The sequence below is a fragment of the Lithobates pipiens genome, unplaced genomic scaffold (genome assembly GCF_037356315.1).
Source record: "Lithobates pipiens isolate NorthernLeopardFrog02 unplaced genomic scaffold, aLitPip1_a1.2 Scaffold_8, whole genome shotgun sequence".
Lineage (NCBI taxonomy): Eukaryota > Metazoa > Chordata > Amphibia > Anura > Ranidae > Lithobates > Lithobates pipiens.
Genome location: NW_027507903.1, coordinates 667,757,717 through 667,776,610, shown reverse-complemented (window position 1 = coordinate 667,776,610; position 18,894 = coordinate 667,757,717). Strand labels below are relative to the sequence as shown.

The following is an 18,894-nucleotide window of genomic DNA, read 5'->3' as shown; positions in this document are numbered from 1 at the left end:
CCGAAGTCGGAAGAAGACTCCCGGAGCTGTCTAATAAAGTACTTTAAAAACCTGTGTTGTGTTTTTTTTATTAACACTTTTTTCCCCAGGTGAATGGGTACGGGTACATCATACCCCATACTCATTCACAAAGGGTAGGGGGTCGGAACCTGGGGGCCCCCTTATTAAAGGGGGCTCCTGGATTCTGATAAGCCCCCTGCCCGCAGACCCCGACAACCAACGGCCAGGGTTGTCGGGAAGAGGCCCTTGTCCTCATCAACATGGGGACAAGGTGCTTTGGGGTGCCCCCTTCCCCAAAGCACCCCCCCATGTTGAGAGCACGCGGCTTGGTACGGTTCAGGGGGGGCGCTCACTCGTCCCCACCCCCTTTCCCGCAGTTTTTTTGGTATAGGGGTTCCCCTTTAAATCCATACCAGGCAATGGGGCTCGCAAGGTGTCAATCTTGCCGATGGACATTCACTTCCTTCGCTAGTCCCGTCTATAGAATATAAAAAAAAAAGTCAGTTACTTTGCTGAGTAACTAATTACTTTTCCAATGTAGTAACCAAGTTACTAACGCAATTACTTTTTGGGAGAAGTAATTTGTAACTTAACTAATTAATTTTTTAAAGTAAAATGGCCAACACTGGTTAGGACTGCAAGTAATACAGTGTGCCGTGAAGGGGCCTTGCGGCTTACGCATGCGTTTGCAAATGTATGCTAACTAAACCCCTGTTTGTAACGCATACTGTTGGACAGGTTAATTGGGTTGGTAAGCAGACTGCTTGGTGAGTTGAGCTGGGGGAATGTTTTCTGGTTTTGTCTTTCATGTGTTGCCTTTCCCTGTGCCTTTCCATGTGCTCCTTGCTGTGAAGGCCAGTTATAGGTGGGGGCAGGGGCTATCTGTTTGTCTATGATAGACCAATAACACACATTGCTGGCTCTCAGCTGATCCACCATGACAACTGAAGCTCCAAGAGGGACCACAATGATGGAAAATTACAAAAAGGAGGGCATACACAGCCACAAGCATGGTAAACCCACCAGCAGCTACAAGCATGTTGGCAGGAGCAGTTAGTTTGCCTGCCACTAGATGGATCTGTTGCCAATGGAATATGGTAAGAGAAAATGTTAATCAGGTGTTGGCCCCCCTTTTAGAGAAATCCCTCATCTATTGAAGTAATAGTTGGAGTTCGTGTCCATATAAATGCCAGTAAGTGAGGGGGCCCCTGGATTGTCCAGGGTATGGGAACAGGACACCTCAGAGCTGCTAAAATGTTGTCCTACACAGAGCTAGTCTTCAGAGACCTGAGCAGGGCTGAGGTCCCAAGAAATTTGTTACAGATCAAGGGAGGAATTGCTGAAATCACCCTGTCTCGCCCAACCTTCTTCTGCAGGTCCTATAGGGGGTGCCTCTGGCCGGGAGTGTGACACAATATGGTGGAGGGTTTAACTCGACAACGGGTGGGTGGCTGCCCTATCCATGAAGAAGATGGGCAGGTGTGGCTCCCCTTTTAGAGAAACCCCTCCTCTAGTGAAGTAAAGGGTGGAGTTAGTGCCCATATATATGCCAGTGTGGGAGGGGTCAGGCTATGCAAACAGGACACCTCAGAGGTGCTAACATGTAGTCCTACACAGAGCTAATCTAAAAGGCCCCTTTCAGGGCTAAAGTCCCAGGAAACTTGGTACAGATCATGGGAGGAATTTCTGTAGTCACCATATAGCCGGGTGCATAAGTCCTGGACAGAGTCCTCTGATGGAGTAGTGGTGAAGCCCGGGAATGAGTGTGTCATCCGGGAGCGCGCTCAGCTGGGCAAAGAGTATAGAAGGGAAGAGACTGGTATACTAATGAAAGCACCTTGTTCCCCCTGACCATCAGCTGCAGGTCCCGTGACTTGGTGATGGAAGCTTAATGTCGTGGACTTATGGAAGAGTGTGTGTATGGAAGAGGTCCCAAATCGCTGGCGCTCCCAAGGAGAGAGGAGAGATTGCTTAACTAAAAGATGTGTACTTGTGCTCTGCACTAAAGAAACTACAAATGAATATCCAGTAGCTTCACATGTGATGAGTTGTCAGTCCGCCCCTGCTTGTCAGTATGGTTACTGAAAAGGAAAATACATTTTCTAGAAAGTAGAAGGCAGGGGTTCTCTGCCTACAGGACATTGGTGTCCTGGAGGTGACATTTAACCTTGGGTTGAACCCACCAATATCTAACACTGGGGACAGATGATCCTTGGCCTGTTGGAGGTGGACAGGCACACCAAACTTTTTTGCACAGTGCTTTTTGTTCCCTGATGACCATTTATTCAGCTTGCAGTGGTTTGGTTGGTGGGTCAAGGTTGATCTCCTAATGACTAGAAAAGACAACAGGGTAGGTGTCGTGTGGTGATCATCATGTCCTCCATGTTTCCCTCCTCGTTGGGTGCCAAACAAGGGTCACATGAGAGGCATACCCCGGGGTGGGTTCTTCTGAGCTATGCTAGGCACTTTATACAGGGTCTCTGCCATATACATGGGGTACCATTACTCGAGCCATGCTCGACCTTGACAGATGATCAAACATGAACTCTAGTAAACTCTCTTGATACTCTAAGCATCACCTCGATTACGTGTATATTTAGGAGAGATACGCAGGGCTAATGCTTTCTCCACCTGTTCACTGTATCACCTTTAACTCACTCCCAGTATTGGTATGGGGTCCCGCCATGCATGCACTTCACTTAACTCTTACTCTTCTCTATCTGTGCACAGGATAAGGACCTCTATGGTGCTGAACTGCACCCATTGATATCGGAGGCAAATCACAGCTGTCAATAACGCACAAAACGATATGGCATTAAACTTGCAGTAACACACACAGAACTAATCACGAGTCTCGACAACAACTCCCTCACTGCAAGAGGCTATCTCACCTGCCACCTATACACTTATGACAGGCTACTAGAGAAACCTTTGGTAACCATTGTATCTTCAGACTGCATTAACTCTGGTACTGATGTTTTCATATCACAATATGTCTAGTGACCCCAATCTGTAGGCTACATGTGCCAGTTACTTGCATTTCACCCCTTCAGACCAGTCACTTCAGACCAGGCCAAGGCAAAGTTTTACATATCTTACTTCATAGTTTCATAGTTAGTAAGGTTGAATAAAGAAACCAGTCCATCCAGTTCAACCTGTGTGAGTGTCTACCCCTATCCCTGTACATTGCACACTCACATTGGTCCCTACCCTCAAGGAGCCCACAATCTAAGGTCCCCATTCATATACTAAGGCCAATTTTGGACAGAAGCCAATTAACCTACCTGCATGTCTTTGGAGTGTGGGAGGAAACCGGAGTACCTGGAGGAAACCCACGCAGGCACAGGGAGAACATGCAAACTCCAGGCAGGTAGTGTTGTGGTTGGGATTTGAACCAGCGACCCTTTTTACTGCTAGGTGACAGTGCTAACCACTACACCACTGTGCCGCCCTAACTTGAAGAATAAATGAACATGATGACAGAGACAATCAACAATCCAAGATAAAGTGCCAACATTCCCTAACATCCCTAGTCCCTAACTACAGGCTTGTGGCTGCCCCAGCATACCTGTAAAAGTCCATGTGTGGCATTTGATTTCGACTACAGCATGTTACTGGCAACAAGGCTCAGGCGACTCTGGCAGGCCTAAGCCGAACCTCTTCTTTTTCTCCCCTTTCCTTCACTCTGCGCCACCCCCGCCCCCTCCCCCCTGGTCTGGATCTTCATCCCTTTTATATCACACAGGACCGGAGGGTCGGACTCAGCAAAAGCTGCCCTAACTTGAAGAATAAATGAACATGATGACAGAGACAATCAACAATCCAAGATAAAGTGCCAACATTCCCTAACATCCCTAGTCCCTAACTACAGGCTTGTGGCTGCCCCAGCATACCTGTAAAAGTCCATGTCTGGCATTTGATTTCGACTACAGCATGTTACTGGCCACAAGGCTCAGGCGACTCTGGCAGGCCTAAGCCAAACCTCTTCTTTTTCTCCCCTTTCCTTCACTCTGCGCCACCCCCCCCCTGGTCTGGATCTTCATCCCTTTTATATCACACAGGACCAGAGGGTCGGACTCAGCAAAAGCCGCCCTAACTTGAAGAATAAATGAACATGATGACAGAGACAATCAACAATCCAAGATAAAGTGCCAACATTCCCTAACATCCCTAGTCCCTAACTACAGTCTTGTGGCTGCCCCAGCATACCTGTAAAAGTCCATGTCTGGCATTTAATTTCGACTACAGCATGTTACTGGCCACCAAGGCTCAGGCGGCTCTGGCAGGCCTAAGCCGAACCTCTTCTTTTTCTCCCCTTTATTTCACTCTGCGCCACCCCCCCCCCCTGGTCTGGATCTTCATCCCTTTTATATCACACAGGACCGGAGGGTCGGACTCAGCAAAAGCCCGCCTAGAAAAACCCAGGAACTACAGTTAACCCTCAACTTCCCACTGACACAGGAGCAACCACTATCTGCCTACAACGGGCCTCCACAGCAACATTAATGTCTACAGGTGTACGACAGCCAAAGGGTAGTAATAATAAACCAATGTGGTCCTCATTGCTATAGTGCACTACATAACACGACAACTATTGAGGGTTTTTATTTGCAGGGAAAATAAAGGAAACTGTGTTTATCAGGATTGACTAACTGCTGACAGCTACTTCTGCTTATCCAAGGTTAATTCTTGCCCATAACCTCAGACAAGGGGAGCCATTGCAATACTGTCTGCAAGACTAAAGTTTCATTTTTCAGATTAATGTTATACAACCAAAGATAGAACACTTTTAGAATCCATGGAATCTTTTTTCCCCCGGTATGTGATTATCTTTGTGGCTTAATTTGGCAAATGTTCAAACAGAGGCAGACAACTTCTTCATAGCCGTTTTCAATGGTTTCAACCCATATTGGGAGGGTAGCAAAGCTGGATCACCCACAAGGCTAGGAAGAAGCTGGGGTCTGCTAAATGTCTAGGTGGCCCGGGTACAAACTTTCACACTTCTGTAATAAACCACGGGGATAGTGCAAGTGATTACAGGCAGCTGTGTCCTATCACTTAACAAGGGAAGATGTACTTGTTTTGTAGGCAGTTGTTACCTGATGGGGGCCAATACAGTGCAAAGCAAATCAGGAGTAGGGATGGGTGAATGGCTTGGCCCGAGCACAAGTTCGGGCCGAACTTTCGCTGTTCGGACGTTTGACGAACAGCCGAACAAACAGGTCATTTGACTGTTTGTTTGGCCCCCCCGAACCGACCACAATGCATTGTGGAGCTGAACAGTGCATTGCAAGCCATGATTGGCTGAAGCAGTGAAAGCTTCAGCCAATCAGGGCAAAGAGCACTGTCAGAGTCATGATTGGACATTGTCATTATGACTTTATCCAATCATGGCTCATTCCTGCCCCCACAGTAGAAAAGTATTCTTTCAATGGCAGCCATTTTCAGTGTGATTTCGATGTAGAGAGAGAGATAGAACAGGGCTCTGCTCAGTGCTATCAGTTAGTTAGTGTGTTATACTGTGCTATTTTGCTTCAATTGTCAGTGTAGAATATTAGTTTAGTGTCAGTCTAGGGATAGTGTGAGTGTAGTGAGGAGGACCATCATTCAGCTTTGCACAGTGTGCAGCTAGAGTAGGGACAGTTCAGATAGTTTCAGTGTAGTGTAGTGAGACCGTGTCATTCATACATACATTAGTGTACAGTAGGGACAGCTCAGATAGTTTCAGTGTAGTGTAGTGAGACTGTGTCAGTAATCATTTACATTAGTGTATAGCCTAGAGGAGGGACAGTTCAGATAGCGTCAGTGTAGTGACGGTTGAACACTGTCTATTTGATTGTGCTACTGCCAGTTTAACGCCATTTACTTCTCTGTGCGTTACTGCCAGTTTAATGCTATATAGTTTTGTGTGCGTTGCTGCCAGTTTAACGCCATATAGTTCTGTGTGCGTTACTGCCAGTTTAACGCCATATAGTCCTGTGTGTGTTACTGCCAGTTTAACTCCATATAGTTTTGTTTGTTACTGCCAGTTTAACGCCATATAGTTCTGTGTGCGTTACTGCCAGTATAGTTTTGTGCGTTACTGCCAGTTTAACGCCATATCGTTTTGTGTGTTACTGCCATTTCAACGCCATATAGTTCTGTGTGCGTTACTGCCAGTTTAACGCCATATAGTTTTGTGTGCGTTACTGCCAGTTTAACGCCATATAGTCCTGTGTGTGTTACTGCCAGTTTAACACCATATAGTTTTGTTTGTTACTGCCAGTTTAACGCCATATAGTTCTGTGTGCGTTACTGCCAGTATAGTTTTGTGCGTTACTGCCAGTTTAACGCCATATCGTTTTGTGTGTTACTGCCATTTCAACGCCATATAGTTCTGTGTGAGTTACTGCCAGTTTAACCCCATATAGTTCTGTGTGTGTTACTCCCAGTTTAACGCCATATAATTTTGTGTGTGTTACTGCCAGTTTAACACCATATAGTTTTGGTCATTACTGCCAGTTTAACGCCATATAGTTCTGTGTGCGTTACTGCCAGTTTAATGCCATATCATTTTGTGCGTTACTGACAGTTTAACGCCATATAGTTTTGTGCGTTACTGCCAGTTTACCACCATATAGTTCTGTGCGTCACTGTATGTTTGGCGCATTATATTGCAGTATATTATAGTGTATCCATGGAGTGTGTCTGTGTAGTGTGAGTACTCAAATTAAAGTGCACCAAACACCTCTTTTTATTGATTAAAGTGCATCTACGTACAGATTTCAACTTCTTCTTTAAATTTGCTTATAAGCACCAACCCCTCTCTCCCTCCCAATAATGTCTAGGAGGACAACAAGGAGAGGCAGATGTTCCCTTGGCCCTGTAAGGGGGGGGGGGGTGCAGTAACAAATGTTTCCACAGGCAAAGGTGGACATGGTGGTCAGTCCTCAGGCAGAGCATAATTTCCTCTGTTTAGTGAGTTTGCTCGTGCTATCCAGCCACAGCATGCAGAGGAGGTGGTGGACTGGCTTATTAAACCTTCCTCATCCTCCTCCTCCTCCTCCTCTGTCACACAAGCAGAGACAAGTGTGCAGTCCCCTGCAGTTGCCAGAGTGGATAAACCTGCCTACTTGTCCACATCTATTCCTGCCATAGCCCCAACATCAGCCATTGAGGAGTCAGCTGAGTTATTTGACCACAGCGTCAGCCACATGCACCTTGATGATGCCCAGCCATTACTGTATTCAGATATTGGTTCTGAGGTTTAGGAGGACAGGAACATGAGCCGAGAGAGAGGGGAGAACACCGGTAGACAAATTGGCATTCATGTCCCCCAAGCCACAGTGTATTGCCAAGTTTTCTCCAGTGGTAATGATGAAGATGGAGGAGATGTAGATGATAATGATGATGATGATGATGATGATGATGATGAGGTCACTGATGCGACTTGGGTGCCAGATAGAGCAGAGGAGGAAACTGAAGGTGAGGCGGCACAACCCCAAGGAGGTCGACATCAAGAAAGAGTAGAGAGCAGCCACCCTATTCCATCACATTCTGCAGCTGTCCTCTCCTGGCCCACTCCCCAAAGTTCAACTGTCTGGGCCTTTTTCAGCACATCTGCAGCAGATCGCACTGTTGCTATCTGCAAACTGTGTCTTCGGCACATCAAACATGGCAAAAACACCAACCATATGCATATCAATGCAATTTTTTTTGCCTTCATTAAGAGTGCCTCTATAGGGTTATGGTGGGAAGGAGCCCCCAACACAAAGAGTAATTTTTCGCACCTGTTTGATAGGTGCATATTACGGTGAGAAGGCGCCCCCGACACCCAAAGACCAATTTTTACGCATCAATTACTTCTATCCAAAGTCAAAGTGGCACCAGAATGTATCCAAAAAATCTCAAATCTTGTTCCCAGCGCACTACATTGTGGCCCAATCATACACACTGACTCCCCAGCTGTTGCTGAGCAAAATAAAGGCAGCTTGCAGGGAAAATGTATAATTTTTTTTGGCTTTATAAATGCAATTATTGCTGTAGCAGATTCTAGACATGGTACAGATCTGCCACTTTACAGATAGGCTAAGGGGAGGCCCCCCCCCCGGCACTATTTTGTAAGGATTTTTTTTTTAATTTTTAGGCTTTCACTTTAAAAATCAAAAAAAAACACTGCTCATTTAAAAATTATGTTTTTCACAAACTTTTTTGTTTATTGAAACATGTCCCCCAGTGCAGGACCCGGACCCCTATAACCATTGCATGGCCAATTACTTGCATGTAAACCTCTAAAATGGGCACTTGATTTTTGACGTTCGGGTCCCATTTACTTTAATGAGATTCGTTATTCGGGTCTGAACTTTTGCGGTGTTCAGAAGTTCGGGTGCAAACGGAACAGGGGTCCGTTCAGCCCATTGCAGTTGGAGGGGAAGTCAAGAGGAATATGGTTCCTCTATGGTTTCATGGGTCACTGGGGGAGCTATATGGATGGATGCTGCCATCTGTATGACTCTGGAGGCCATCTTAGGTTAGGCAGAAGAACAAACAACAAAATATTCCTCTTAATCCAGCACTGAGGGGGGTTTATGGCTACAAACTACTTGAGGCATACATCAGAAAAGTCATAAAAATGTCTATGCCCACGGTTTTTGATAAAAAGATTAATTGTAAAATCAAAGTCAATTGATTCCAATAATGGAAAGGTTTAAAATATGTGGAAGCAAAAAACTCAAAAAAAGGGTACTACTCCAGAAGGTACCCTTAGAGCATAGAGGACAATGAGGACAATCATTGTCCTCTATGCTCTAAGGGTACCTTCTGGAGTAGTACCCCTTTTTTGAGTTTTTTGCTTCCACATGTTATTTAGGGATGATGGTACCTCTTTCAATGTTTGTCTATTGAGGCGATACTCTTTGCAGGGTTAAAATATGTCTGACAGACAATCAATGTTAAACATCATGATTGATTATGAACTCACCAAAACCTCGGCAGGCATATCAAGGCCGGTGCTAGGGGTGACTAAAAGGTGTGTAGGAGCCAGATGTCGCATTGGGCATCCACCCAGTGGAAGGGATGGTAGACCACTGGTTGAACCCATAAGGGTCAGTGATGTGGAGAGGCCCCCGATGGACTGGACAGAGGACTCCAAACCGCCGGATGGTGCAGCTGGTGTGGTCGGGGGGCATGCTGGATGTGATGTCACGAACACAGAGCGATGTTGGAGCGACTCACCACAACGATGCTTCAGATGGAACGCAGATGAGGTGGTAGAGCAGATGGAAAGCTGTCAGCAGGCTGTAGTCATGACAATGCATTACGGGCATGGTCCTTTATCAAATCAACTAGGGTCAGGCAGAGCTTATTTAGGGTCCTGACTTCTGGGCTTGGCTTTCATTTTGCATGTGGGCAGTGTAGGGACAGGTTATCCGTCTGACAGGGACAGTATTAGCAGCAAAGACAGACGCTGTCGAAGCATTCGAGACCTGCTGCTAGACTGTCTTCGGCAACATCTTGTGAGTGCACCCGGTCGGGTTACCTTCTCGCTGGGTAGTTGTTTGAACTTTAACCACAATTCAGCTTTGTGACTGCATCTGGTCTCAGAGTGTTTAATGCCGCCACACCACGCTGTACCTCCCCACACCCATATATTAACCCAAATCATCAAGGTCTCTCACAGGCAGAAACTTTAAGGAAAACAGGTGTTTCCAGATTTGCCGTTCAAGCTTGTTCTGTAGAACCATTAAGAAACAGTCAACGCCGAGGACCAAAAACACAGAGATTGTCCAAAGAAGTGAAATGAAAGCAAATGTAAAGCTTCCCTTTACAATCAGAAGATGTCCAGTGGCGCCATCAGCTCAGACTTGGCAAAAAATTGTGGGACCCTGCTAACCCAACTACAGTCTAGAGAAGTCTGGTCAGAAATTATCTTCATGGAAGACTTGCTGATAAAAAAAAACCATACCTTTATGTGGAAAGAAGGCCTTGTGACTCGTCTATGCATGAAAACACGAGAACTGGTGCACAGAAAAATGGCAGCAGGTGTTCTGAACTCAAAAGTCAAATTTTTGTCTGTAACAGAAAGCAGTTTGTTTGGCCAAAGCCTGGAGAATAGTAAGTAAATAGTAAAGGATCAGTGTCTGCAGGCAACAGTGAAGCCCCATACACACTATCAGATTTTCTGCTGATTTTTTCCTTGAGATTTACCAAAACCATATAATATGAGGTCAAACCTTAGCCCTTGTACACACGGTCGGAGATTCCGACGGAATGTGTCCGATCGGACCGTTTTGTCGGATAATCCAACTGTGCGTGGTCTTCATCGGACTGTTTCCATCGGAGTATCCGACGACCAAGTTTTCCAACTTGTCGGTAAAATTTTCCAACAACATGATCCGATCGGACCTTGTCCGATCATGTGTAGGGAATTCCGATCGGACAAAGTGCAACGCATGCTCAGATCAAATTCCTAGACCAAAGCTATTGGCTACTAGCCTGAACGTAGTCCCGACGTAACGAAATAACGTCACCACGTTCTGAACGATCGGATCTTCCGACGACTTAGTCCGACCGTGTGTATGCAACAGTTTCAGACAAAATCCGACAGACAAAATCCGACGAACAAAATCCGACGGATTTGGTTGTCGGAATGTCCGACCGTGTGTACAAGGGCTTAGGAGTTTCAATTTGTATGCAATCAGGCAGGCCCTTGCACTACATGGTTTTGGTAAATCTGAAGGAAAAAAAAAATCAGCAGAAAATCTGTGTATGGGGCTTGAGACATGGTGGAGGTTCCTTGCAGGTCCTGATTTCTGACTATAAATCTTTGTATCAGTAGAGGAATCCCCAGCAGGAGGTCCTTATTAGTCAATAGAGATCATAGTAATCACTAGGGGGATCACCAGCAGGAGGAAAAGTGTCCTCATTCCATTATACAGATCTTTATATCGCTAGAGGGGTCACTAGCAGGAGGAAGGAAGTCCCGATTCCTCTATATAGATCTTTATATCACTAGAGGGATCACCAGCAGGAGGAAGGAGGTCCTTATTCCTCTATATAGATCTTTATATCACCAGAGCTGCCTTTCTCAACCTTTTCAACACAGAGGAACCCTTGAAATACTTCTCTGGTGTTGGGGAACCCCTTCTAAAAATTTTAAATCTACAACTGATACATTAGTGTGATGGTCAGTGGGAAGAATGGTCCTTACACTTGTGGTCATTGGGACGAATTCCCTCCTTACAGATAGCTAAAAAGATCAATAGTGTGAGTGGGAACTCATCTGAGAGGCAAAAATTGCCCAATGCTAAAGGAACCCCTAGCAACCCCTGGAGGGACCCTAGGGTTCCATTGAACCCTGATTGAGAATCACTGCACTAGAGGGATCACCAGAAGAAGGTCCTAATTCCTCTATATGGGTCCTATGGCCCTACATACTACTTTCAACATTTGATTGGTGGACCAACAAAGGACTCCTACATATAGCTGACCTATGCGATCATAAGGGAATATTGACAAGAAAGGTTTTAATGGAGAAATATCAAATGCCGTCTCAGAATACTTCCGATACACACAGATAATGTACGTTTTAAGCACTATATCACGAAATTCTGATAGAGCAACGATGTCCCCGATAAAATACCTGTGTCAGAATTTCAATAAAATCTGAGGACATATTTCAGAAATGTATACTATCTTGACTAATTCCTCTATTAAAAGGGCTACATGGCAAAATGGGAGGTAGACCTCCAGGAGACTATTGAACTAGATGAATGGCATATTATAGCCCAATGGGCCTCGAGGTCACTTATAAATACTTCAATCAAAGAAGCCAATTATAAAGTGCTTCTGAGATGGTACATGGTTCCAGCCAGGCTGGCAACTTATGTGCAGGCAGCACCCCCTTTGTGTTTCCGCGGATGTGGACAGGAAGGGACAATGTACCATGTGTGGTGGCAGTGCCCTAAGGTAAGGCTTTATTGTATTAGGGTGTATAATTTCATATACACTCTCACCCAAGTGAACCTTGTCAAATCCCCGAGACCGGCGCTGCTGGGCAGCAAGATGGAGACAGTGTTGAAATCCCAGAGACGTCTCATGACATTTATGTCAGCAAAAATTATTATTGCAAAATCCTGGAAAACGGTTGCCTTGACATTCGTACAGTTAAAGCACAAACTTTCCTGGATTATTGCTTAATGAGCACATGACAGCTATCTTACAAGATAAAATGCAGAAGTTCGAGAAAGTCTGGGACCCATGGGTCAAATATTTGACGGGAGATACCCGATTAGAGCTGTTTCTGAATGGTGGGAATTGGAGCACGGGGTCATTTTCTACTTCTCTACTTTCCTACTTTTCTTTCAACCTGTCCTTCCTCTCCCTCTTTCCACTTTTTTTTCCCTCTTGGTCTTTACTGTAGTTTTATGAGGGTCGCCTTGGAATATTCCCTATAACCCCTGAACAGTGACTACTTCTTCAGAATTATTTCTGGTCTCAGGGAGCCAAGGGATGTGGTATCCTCAATACCCTTTTGTTAATACATACAGTGGACAATACGTGCATCTACAAGTGGAAGGTCAATTTTAAATTACAAAAAGTAGAGGCTCTATCTCTAATGCCGCGTACACACGACCGGACTTTTTGACAGCAAAGGTCCGACGGAACGAGTCAGTCGGACAATTCGATCGTGTGTGGGCTCCATTGGACCTTTGCTTTACAAAAATCCAGCGGACTTTAGAAATAGAACATATTTAAAAATTTTCCACCGGACCGAGAAATCCGTTTGTGTGCATGCTACTCCGACGGACAAAAACGGACACTAGGGCAGCTATTGGCTACTAGCTATGAACTTCCTTATTCTAGTCCGGTCGTGCGTCATCACGTTCGAATCCGTCAGACTTTGGTGTGATTGTGTGTGGCCAAGTCCATTCATTCGGAAAGTCTGTCGGAACTCCGCCGAAAGTCCGTCGGACCTAGTCCCTCGAAAAGTCCGGTTGTGTGTACGCGGCATAACAGTATATAGAAGATGCAATATATTATATTTAGGTCACATCTGAAGCGCTAAACGAGAATTTGGGTTACCTCATACAGACGAGGCTAGTATAATTTTTATAGACAGTGTGATATTGGGGGAGGGGATGTCTAGCTCAGTAATAGATGCGTTTTCAGTAAGTTCACAGCCAACAGGAACTTCAGTTTAAGGGCGTGGTAGCCCACTTTTATTGAAAGTAACAAAAATGAAAGTTCATACATGCATGGGTTGTCCACACAGGGGTTCTTCTTCAAAAAATTACAACACAAACAAAAATTCCAAGCCACCTCGCTCTCAAGGCTCACTCAGCCTTGGTTGCAGTACAAAGCTGCGCAGGCCCACTCCTGACCTCTATGAAGGGGTTCTCTTGACACTCCAGGCTTTCACACTCCTCCAAGACTCACAGTCCCCTCTGGTCCCCAAGACTCTCTCTTCCAGTTGTCTCAGCTATGGTCTCCCCGACTCTCTCAGCTGGCCCAACTCTCTCAGTCCACTGACCTGGAACCTCTCCCACATGGAGTGCCATCTCAAGGATATTGCCTGGGTTCTTAAACGGTAGCACCCCTCCCTCCTGAGTTATGTTCAGATCTGCCTAAGCCCTTGTACACACGGTCGGAGTTTCCGACAACCAAATCCGTCGGATTTTGTCCAAAACTGTTGCATACACACGGTCGGACAAAGTTGTCGGAAAATCCGATCGGTCAGAACGTGATGACATAATTTCGTTACGACGGGACTACGTTCAGGCTAGTAGCCAATAGCTTTGATGTAGGAATTTGATCTGAGCATGCGTGGCACTTTGTCCGATCGAAATTCTCTACACATGATCGGAGTATGTCCGATCGGAGCATTTTGTCGGAAAATATTTCCGGCAAGTTGGAAAATTTGGTCCGACGGATATTCCGACGGAAACAGTTCGATGCAGACCACACACAGTCGGAATATCCGACAAAACGCTCTGATCGGACACATTCCGTCTGAATCTCCGATTGTGTGTACAAGGGCTTATAATGAGTCTGTGCACCTGGACACACACACGCTCACAACCTGCAGAACTTCTGGAAATCCCAGCCGCAAAACTGAAGACTCCATCCCTCCCATTGCTCTTTGAAGTCTTCAAGTTTCCAGCCCCAATCTAGACTTATAAAATCCAGAGAAGACTTAATGCCTAGTTTTCTATGCTTCACCAATCTTCTGCTGGAACTTCTCAAACTGCCTCTTTGAGAGTCCTGTGTACATTTTACACACATTTTCACCGAGACAGGGGCTCTCAATCTCACATATCCCTCCCCTTTGTTTCGATCCAGAGGGAGGAACACCAGCACCCGTCATCCGGGTTGGGACACCTCTGTGCTGGCTGCAGCAACTTCTCCAACACCAACTCTCCTGAGTTATGCTCAGATCAGACAGGGGCTTTCAATCTCTCAACAGTAAAGATCTATACTTAAAATAACACACACTGTAGGTGTATCTACATGTTTGCAAATTATTTGGATATCCATAGATTTAGTATATATTTTATACTGTACTTGTTCCTTATAATCAAGTTTGTATTCTCTTTTGTGAAAGCCTCAATAAAAATATTGAAACAGAAAGCACTTTGTTATAGCTGTTTCAATAAGTGCGAAAAATACCAATTGATCTGCCAAAAATCTTGCAAGCTGATAACATCCTGTGCTGCATTCTTATCAGTTACATTGTTCCCAGCTATCTCCATGGACCACAGAACCTCATTCCCTCCCCTTTGATATAAAAATAAAAAGACGGGGTGTGTTCTCTGATCTTGTTCCGTCTTAGGGTGACAATGCTGCTCCTCCATGGAGACAATACAGAGAATGTTGTCACCCTAGTTCAGTGATGCCGAATCTCGGCACCCTAGATGTTTTGGAACTACATTTCCCATGACTGCAGAATGCATGAGCATCATGGGAAATGTAGTTCCAAAACATCTAGGTTGCCAAGGTTCGCCATCACTGCCCTAGGTCAATGGGAGGAAAGAAGCCTGAAAAAAACCTCCAAAAAAAAAAAAACCGAATACCTCCACCACCTCAAAGGACTGGTAAGGTGCAATATATTACATTCCTGTTTTTGGGTTTAGATATATTTTTATTTAAAGCAACCATTTATAAATCCACCCCCCACATCAAGATTCATCACAAGATTATCAGCCCTTGACCTCTCACTCTTTTGAATGGACCGTCAATCTCCCCAAGTACAAACAACATGGCATCTTTGCAGGTTTTTCTTTATATAACTGTTCCTGGATCAGAAAGGACCCAGGGGATGTCAGGTGAGGAAAATCCTGAAAAACTGACCTGTTCTAGGTGGATAAGCAGAAGAATGGACAATCGCTGATCTAATGACTCCATTGGAGGTCAAGATGGAAAATGGTGGGTACCTTACCTGCTATGAGGACAGAAATGATGAAAAGTCTCCATAGATAATCCATGTTTAGAGTCAGGTGCTGTGATTAGCTGTTTCTCCCCCAGTCTGATGATTATTTCCCCGTCCCGTTATCTCTTGTACGAGGCTCTAGGCTCATGTGACCGCTCAGCAAACTTGAACGTCCCTTTTCTATCAGTTAGAGGAAGTGAGAGGAGGAAGCAGCGAGACAACAATAAGGGTTAACAGGAGTCATTCCTCAAAAATGAAACCTGCAATCATTTAGCTTCACCGTATATGGTGGATGAAACCGCGCTTACCAAATAAATTAAAAATCAAGATCAGGAGCAACTCTAATGTGTGATATACACAAGAACAACATAAAATTAACTTCTTCAGATCTGTGCTATAGCCGAATGATGACTACAGTGCGGACCTACTTTGCCGGGAGGACGTCAATAGACGTCCTCCCGTGGCCCGAGCGGCCTGCGTGCCACCTGCAGGGCACACGTGGCACACTCTGTGATCAGCGAGTCTATGAGACTCGGCTGATCACAGATCGGAGTAAGGGGTCGATCCTGACCCCTTACCACGTGATCAGCTGTCAGCCAATGAGTCTAATCGGCTATTTTTTCTCCTCGTGCTGACAGCGTGAGGAGAAAAAAAAAGAAGCTGATCAAGGAGAGCTGCCGCCAGCCCATCTGTGCCCACCTGTGCCACCTAGCAGTGCACAACGAGAAAATAAAACACTACATACCCAATCGCAGTCTTCGATCATCTAACCAGAACCTCCACCTCATTCCCAAATCCCGCTACAAATCAAAGGGAGAACGAAGATTTGCAGTCCAAGGACCACGGCTATGGAACGCTCTACCGACTTCAGCATTGAAGAAAACCATCAGGCCTTCAGGAAAAAAACTCAAGACCTACCTCTTCTAAGAAGCTGGACAACACAGGACGATTCCAGTGCCTTGAGGCGATTCAGTTTGCATTGCAGCGCTATACAAATTATTTATTCATTCATTCACAACAGTGCCACCTACCAGTGCCCACCAGTACCACCTACCAGTGCCACCCATCAGTGCCCACAGTGCCACCTATCAGTGTCACCAATCTGCCTCATCAACAGTGCTGCTAATCAGTGTTACCTACCAGTGCCCATCAGTGCCATCTATCAGTGGTACCTATCAGTGGCCGTCACTGCCACCCATCAGTGCCATCTTATCAGTGGCCATAACTGTGCCTATCAGTGCCCACCAGTGTAGCCTATCAGTGCCCACCAGTGCTGCCTCATCAGCGCATAGCAATGAAGGAGAAAAATTACCTGTTTGCAAAAACAAACTATAAAATATGATTTTTGCTCCAAATCGTGTGAATCCATTGCTTTATTGTTAAAAATATCCCCCATACATGGAGGAACAAATAAAAATCTATGAAAAATGAACACCCGCACATCTGGGACTTCATAAGTCGTGATGACGTCAGCACGCCATCTGCCCAACTAGTTTAAAGATTAACCTCGTCCTGGGGCACCATGACTCATTTATCAACTGTTCGTACTTTTTCTTTTTCAAGTACTTTATTCGTAGGGCCTAAAAAACACGCATTGTCAACAATATAACAAAAGATTCCAGGTAAATGAGGGAACGATATTATACATCAAGACCGGCCTTTCTCAACCATTAAAAAAATTCAGGCGTCCAATGCTAAAAACACTCATCTGAGGTCAGTAGGAAGAATGAACCGCCCTTAGGGGAGAAGTGGAGGGAAAATGGAAGGGAGTGTAGTACTGGACCTCAGCAGAGTGAAGAATGGAGTAAAATTAGCCCTAGATGACTTATAGGAGGTCTCCTGGAGGAGACTTCTTCAAATGTTCTTGCCAGATGGGTCCAGTGATATATCTATTAGATGCTATGACCCTGAGTCATAGCATCTAATAGATATATCACTGGAGCCACCTGGCAAGAACATTTGGGTGCATATAAGATCTGACAGACCCTTCAACTGTTCTCCAGTCCAATAGAGATTGCCTAAACCATATGATTAACATATCTATAAACAAAGATCTACGATTACTTGATACCTTTTGGTCTATTAAATATCCCACTGCTATCTTTGTAGACTACAGGGGTCAGTAGGAAGAATGCACCCCCCCGGGGGAAGAGGAAAGGAGAAATGGAAGGAGAAATGGAAGTGAGTGGTGTACTGGACCTCAAGTGGACAATGGGTTAGAATGGGCCTTGGATGACTAATAGGAGGTCTCCTGGAGGAGACTTCTTATGGGACTCCATAATTTGTACAGTGAAGTTGGGTTTACTGTTTTGGGTTTTCTTTTGTAAATTCCCTTTTTTTCCACAGACATGTATACAGAATATATCAAATGTGATATAATAAAACAAAGGCCTCTTTAAGCTTAGGACGTGACAAAGGACAGGTCTACCGAATCCACCTCATAAGGCAAGTGGCCACTGAGCCCTATACAGGCATGCTGTAAATCAAGGGTGTCAAACTCAGTTTAATTGTGGGCCGCATCAGCATTATGGTTGCCCTCAAAGGACCGGTTGTATGTGTAAGGCTAGATGTCCAGAGCACCCCCAACCTTACATTCAGTACCGGGACAGGGTCGTCTAGTGTCCAAGCATGGATCTAGACTTGTGCCCCCCTCCCACACTGTTAATAAATATTATAGATTGGGTGTACCACCCTCCATCTATTGTTTGCCCCCTTGCTCCTCTGCGCCCGGGGAGCTGCCCCTTCTGCTCACCCCTTTTACCGACCCTTCCTACATTAGATGTCTAGAGCCCCCCCACCATCATAAATCAAGAGTCCCTCACCCTGCCTTATATCTCAGTGCACCCCCTTACCTTGTGCTGCTACTGGGAAGAATCTGGGGGCGGAACTGGGAAGCAGAAATTGCAGGGTCTGGAAGAGGACCAGAGGATCCTCCCCTCAAGATCCATACCAGACCCTTAAGGTGAATAAGAAAAGGTTATTCCTGGGCCTAATCAGGAAAGAATCTAGTATTCGTACTGCTGCATACACTGAGGTGGGGTGCTTGAGTCCCAGTAACAGAGTAAGAAGGTAAAAAAGTAGTGATGCGCGGTACTATAACAGGGAATTTAAGCCTAGGAGGCTAGTATATTCTATAGGCACTAAGATTGTAGGTGATATATATACTAACGTATAAAGTAAAGGAAGGTATATAAAAAGTTGTGCGTGTTTTATATTATCCCGAATATTATCATGTTATAGTGGTGAGGGTCCCATACCAGACTCTTATCCAACTATGCAGCCTGGCAGGTCAGGAAAAGGGCGGGACAGATCCTGGTATGGATCTTGAAAGGAAACCCCATGCCAAGATAAAAAAAAAAAAAACAGTGTGGGGAGCCCCCTCCAAGATTTGGAGGGGAAACCCCATGCCAAAAAAAAATGGCATGGGGTCCAAACCAAAATCCATACCAGACCCTTATCCGAGCATGCAGCCTGGCAAGTCAGGAAAG

General features: G+C 45.3%; 1 protein-coding gene across 1 annotated transcript in view; it reads right to left on the bottom strand.

The window, feature by feature from the left end:
• The window catches only part of LOC143961909 (uncharacterized), a 34,881-nt gene extending 19,308 nt beyond the window's left edge, over window positions 1-15,573 (bottom strand). Inside the window, exon 1 of the mRNA XM_077471243.1 lies at window positions 15,416-15,573. Within this exon, the coding sequence (XP_077327369.1) occupies window positions 15,416-15,461 (46 nt within the window). The 5' untranslated portion in view covers window positions 15,462-15,573. The remainder of the gene's footprint in view (window positions 1-15,415) is intronic.
• Between the last annotated feature and the right edge of the window lie 3,321 nt (window positions 15,574-18,894).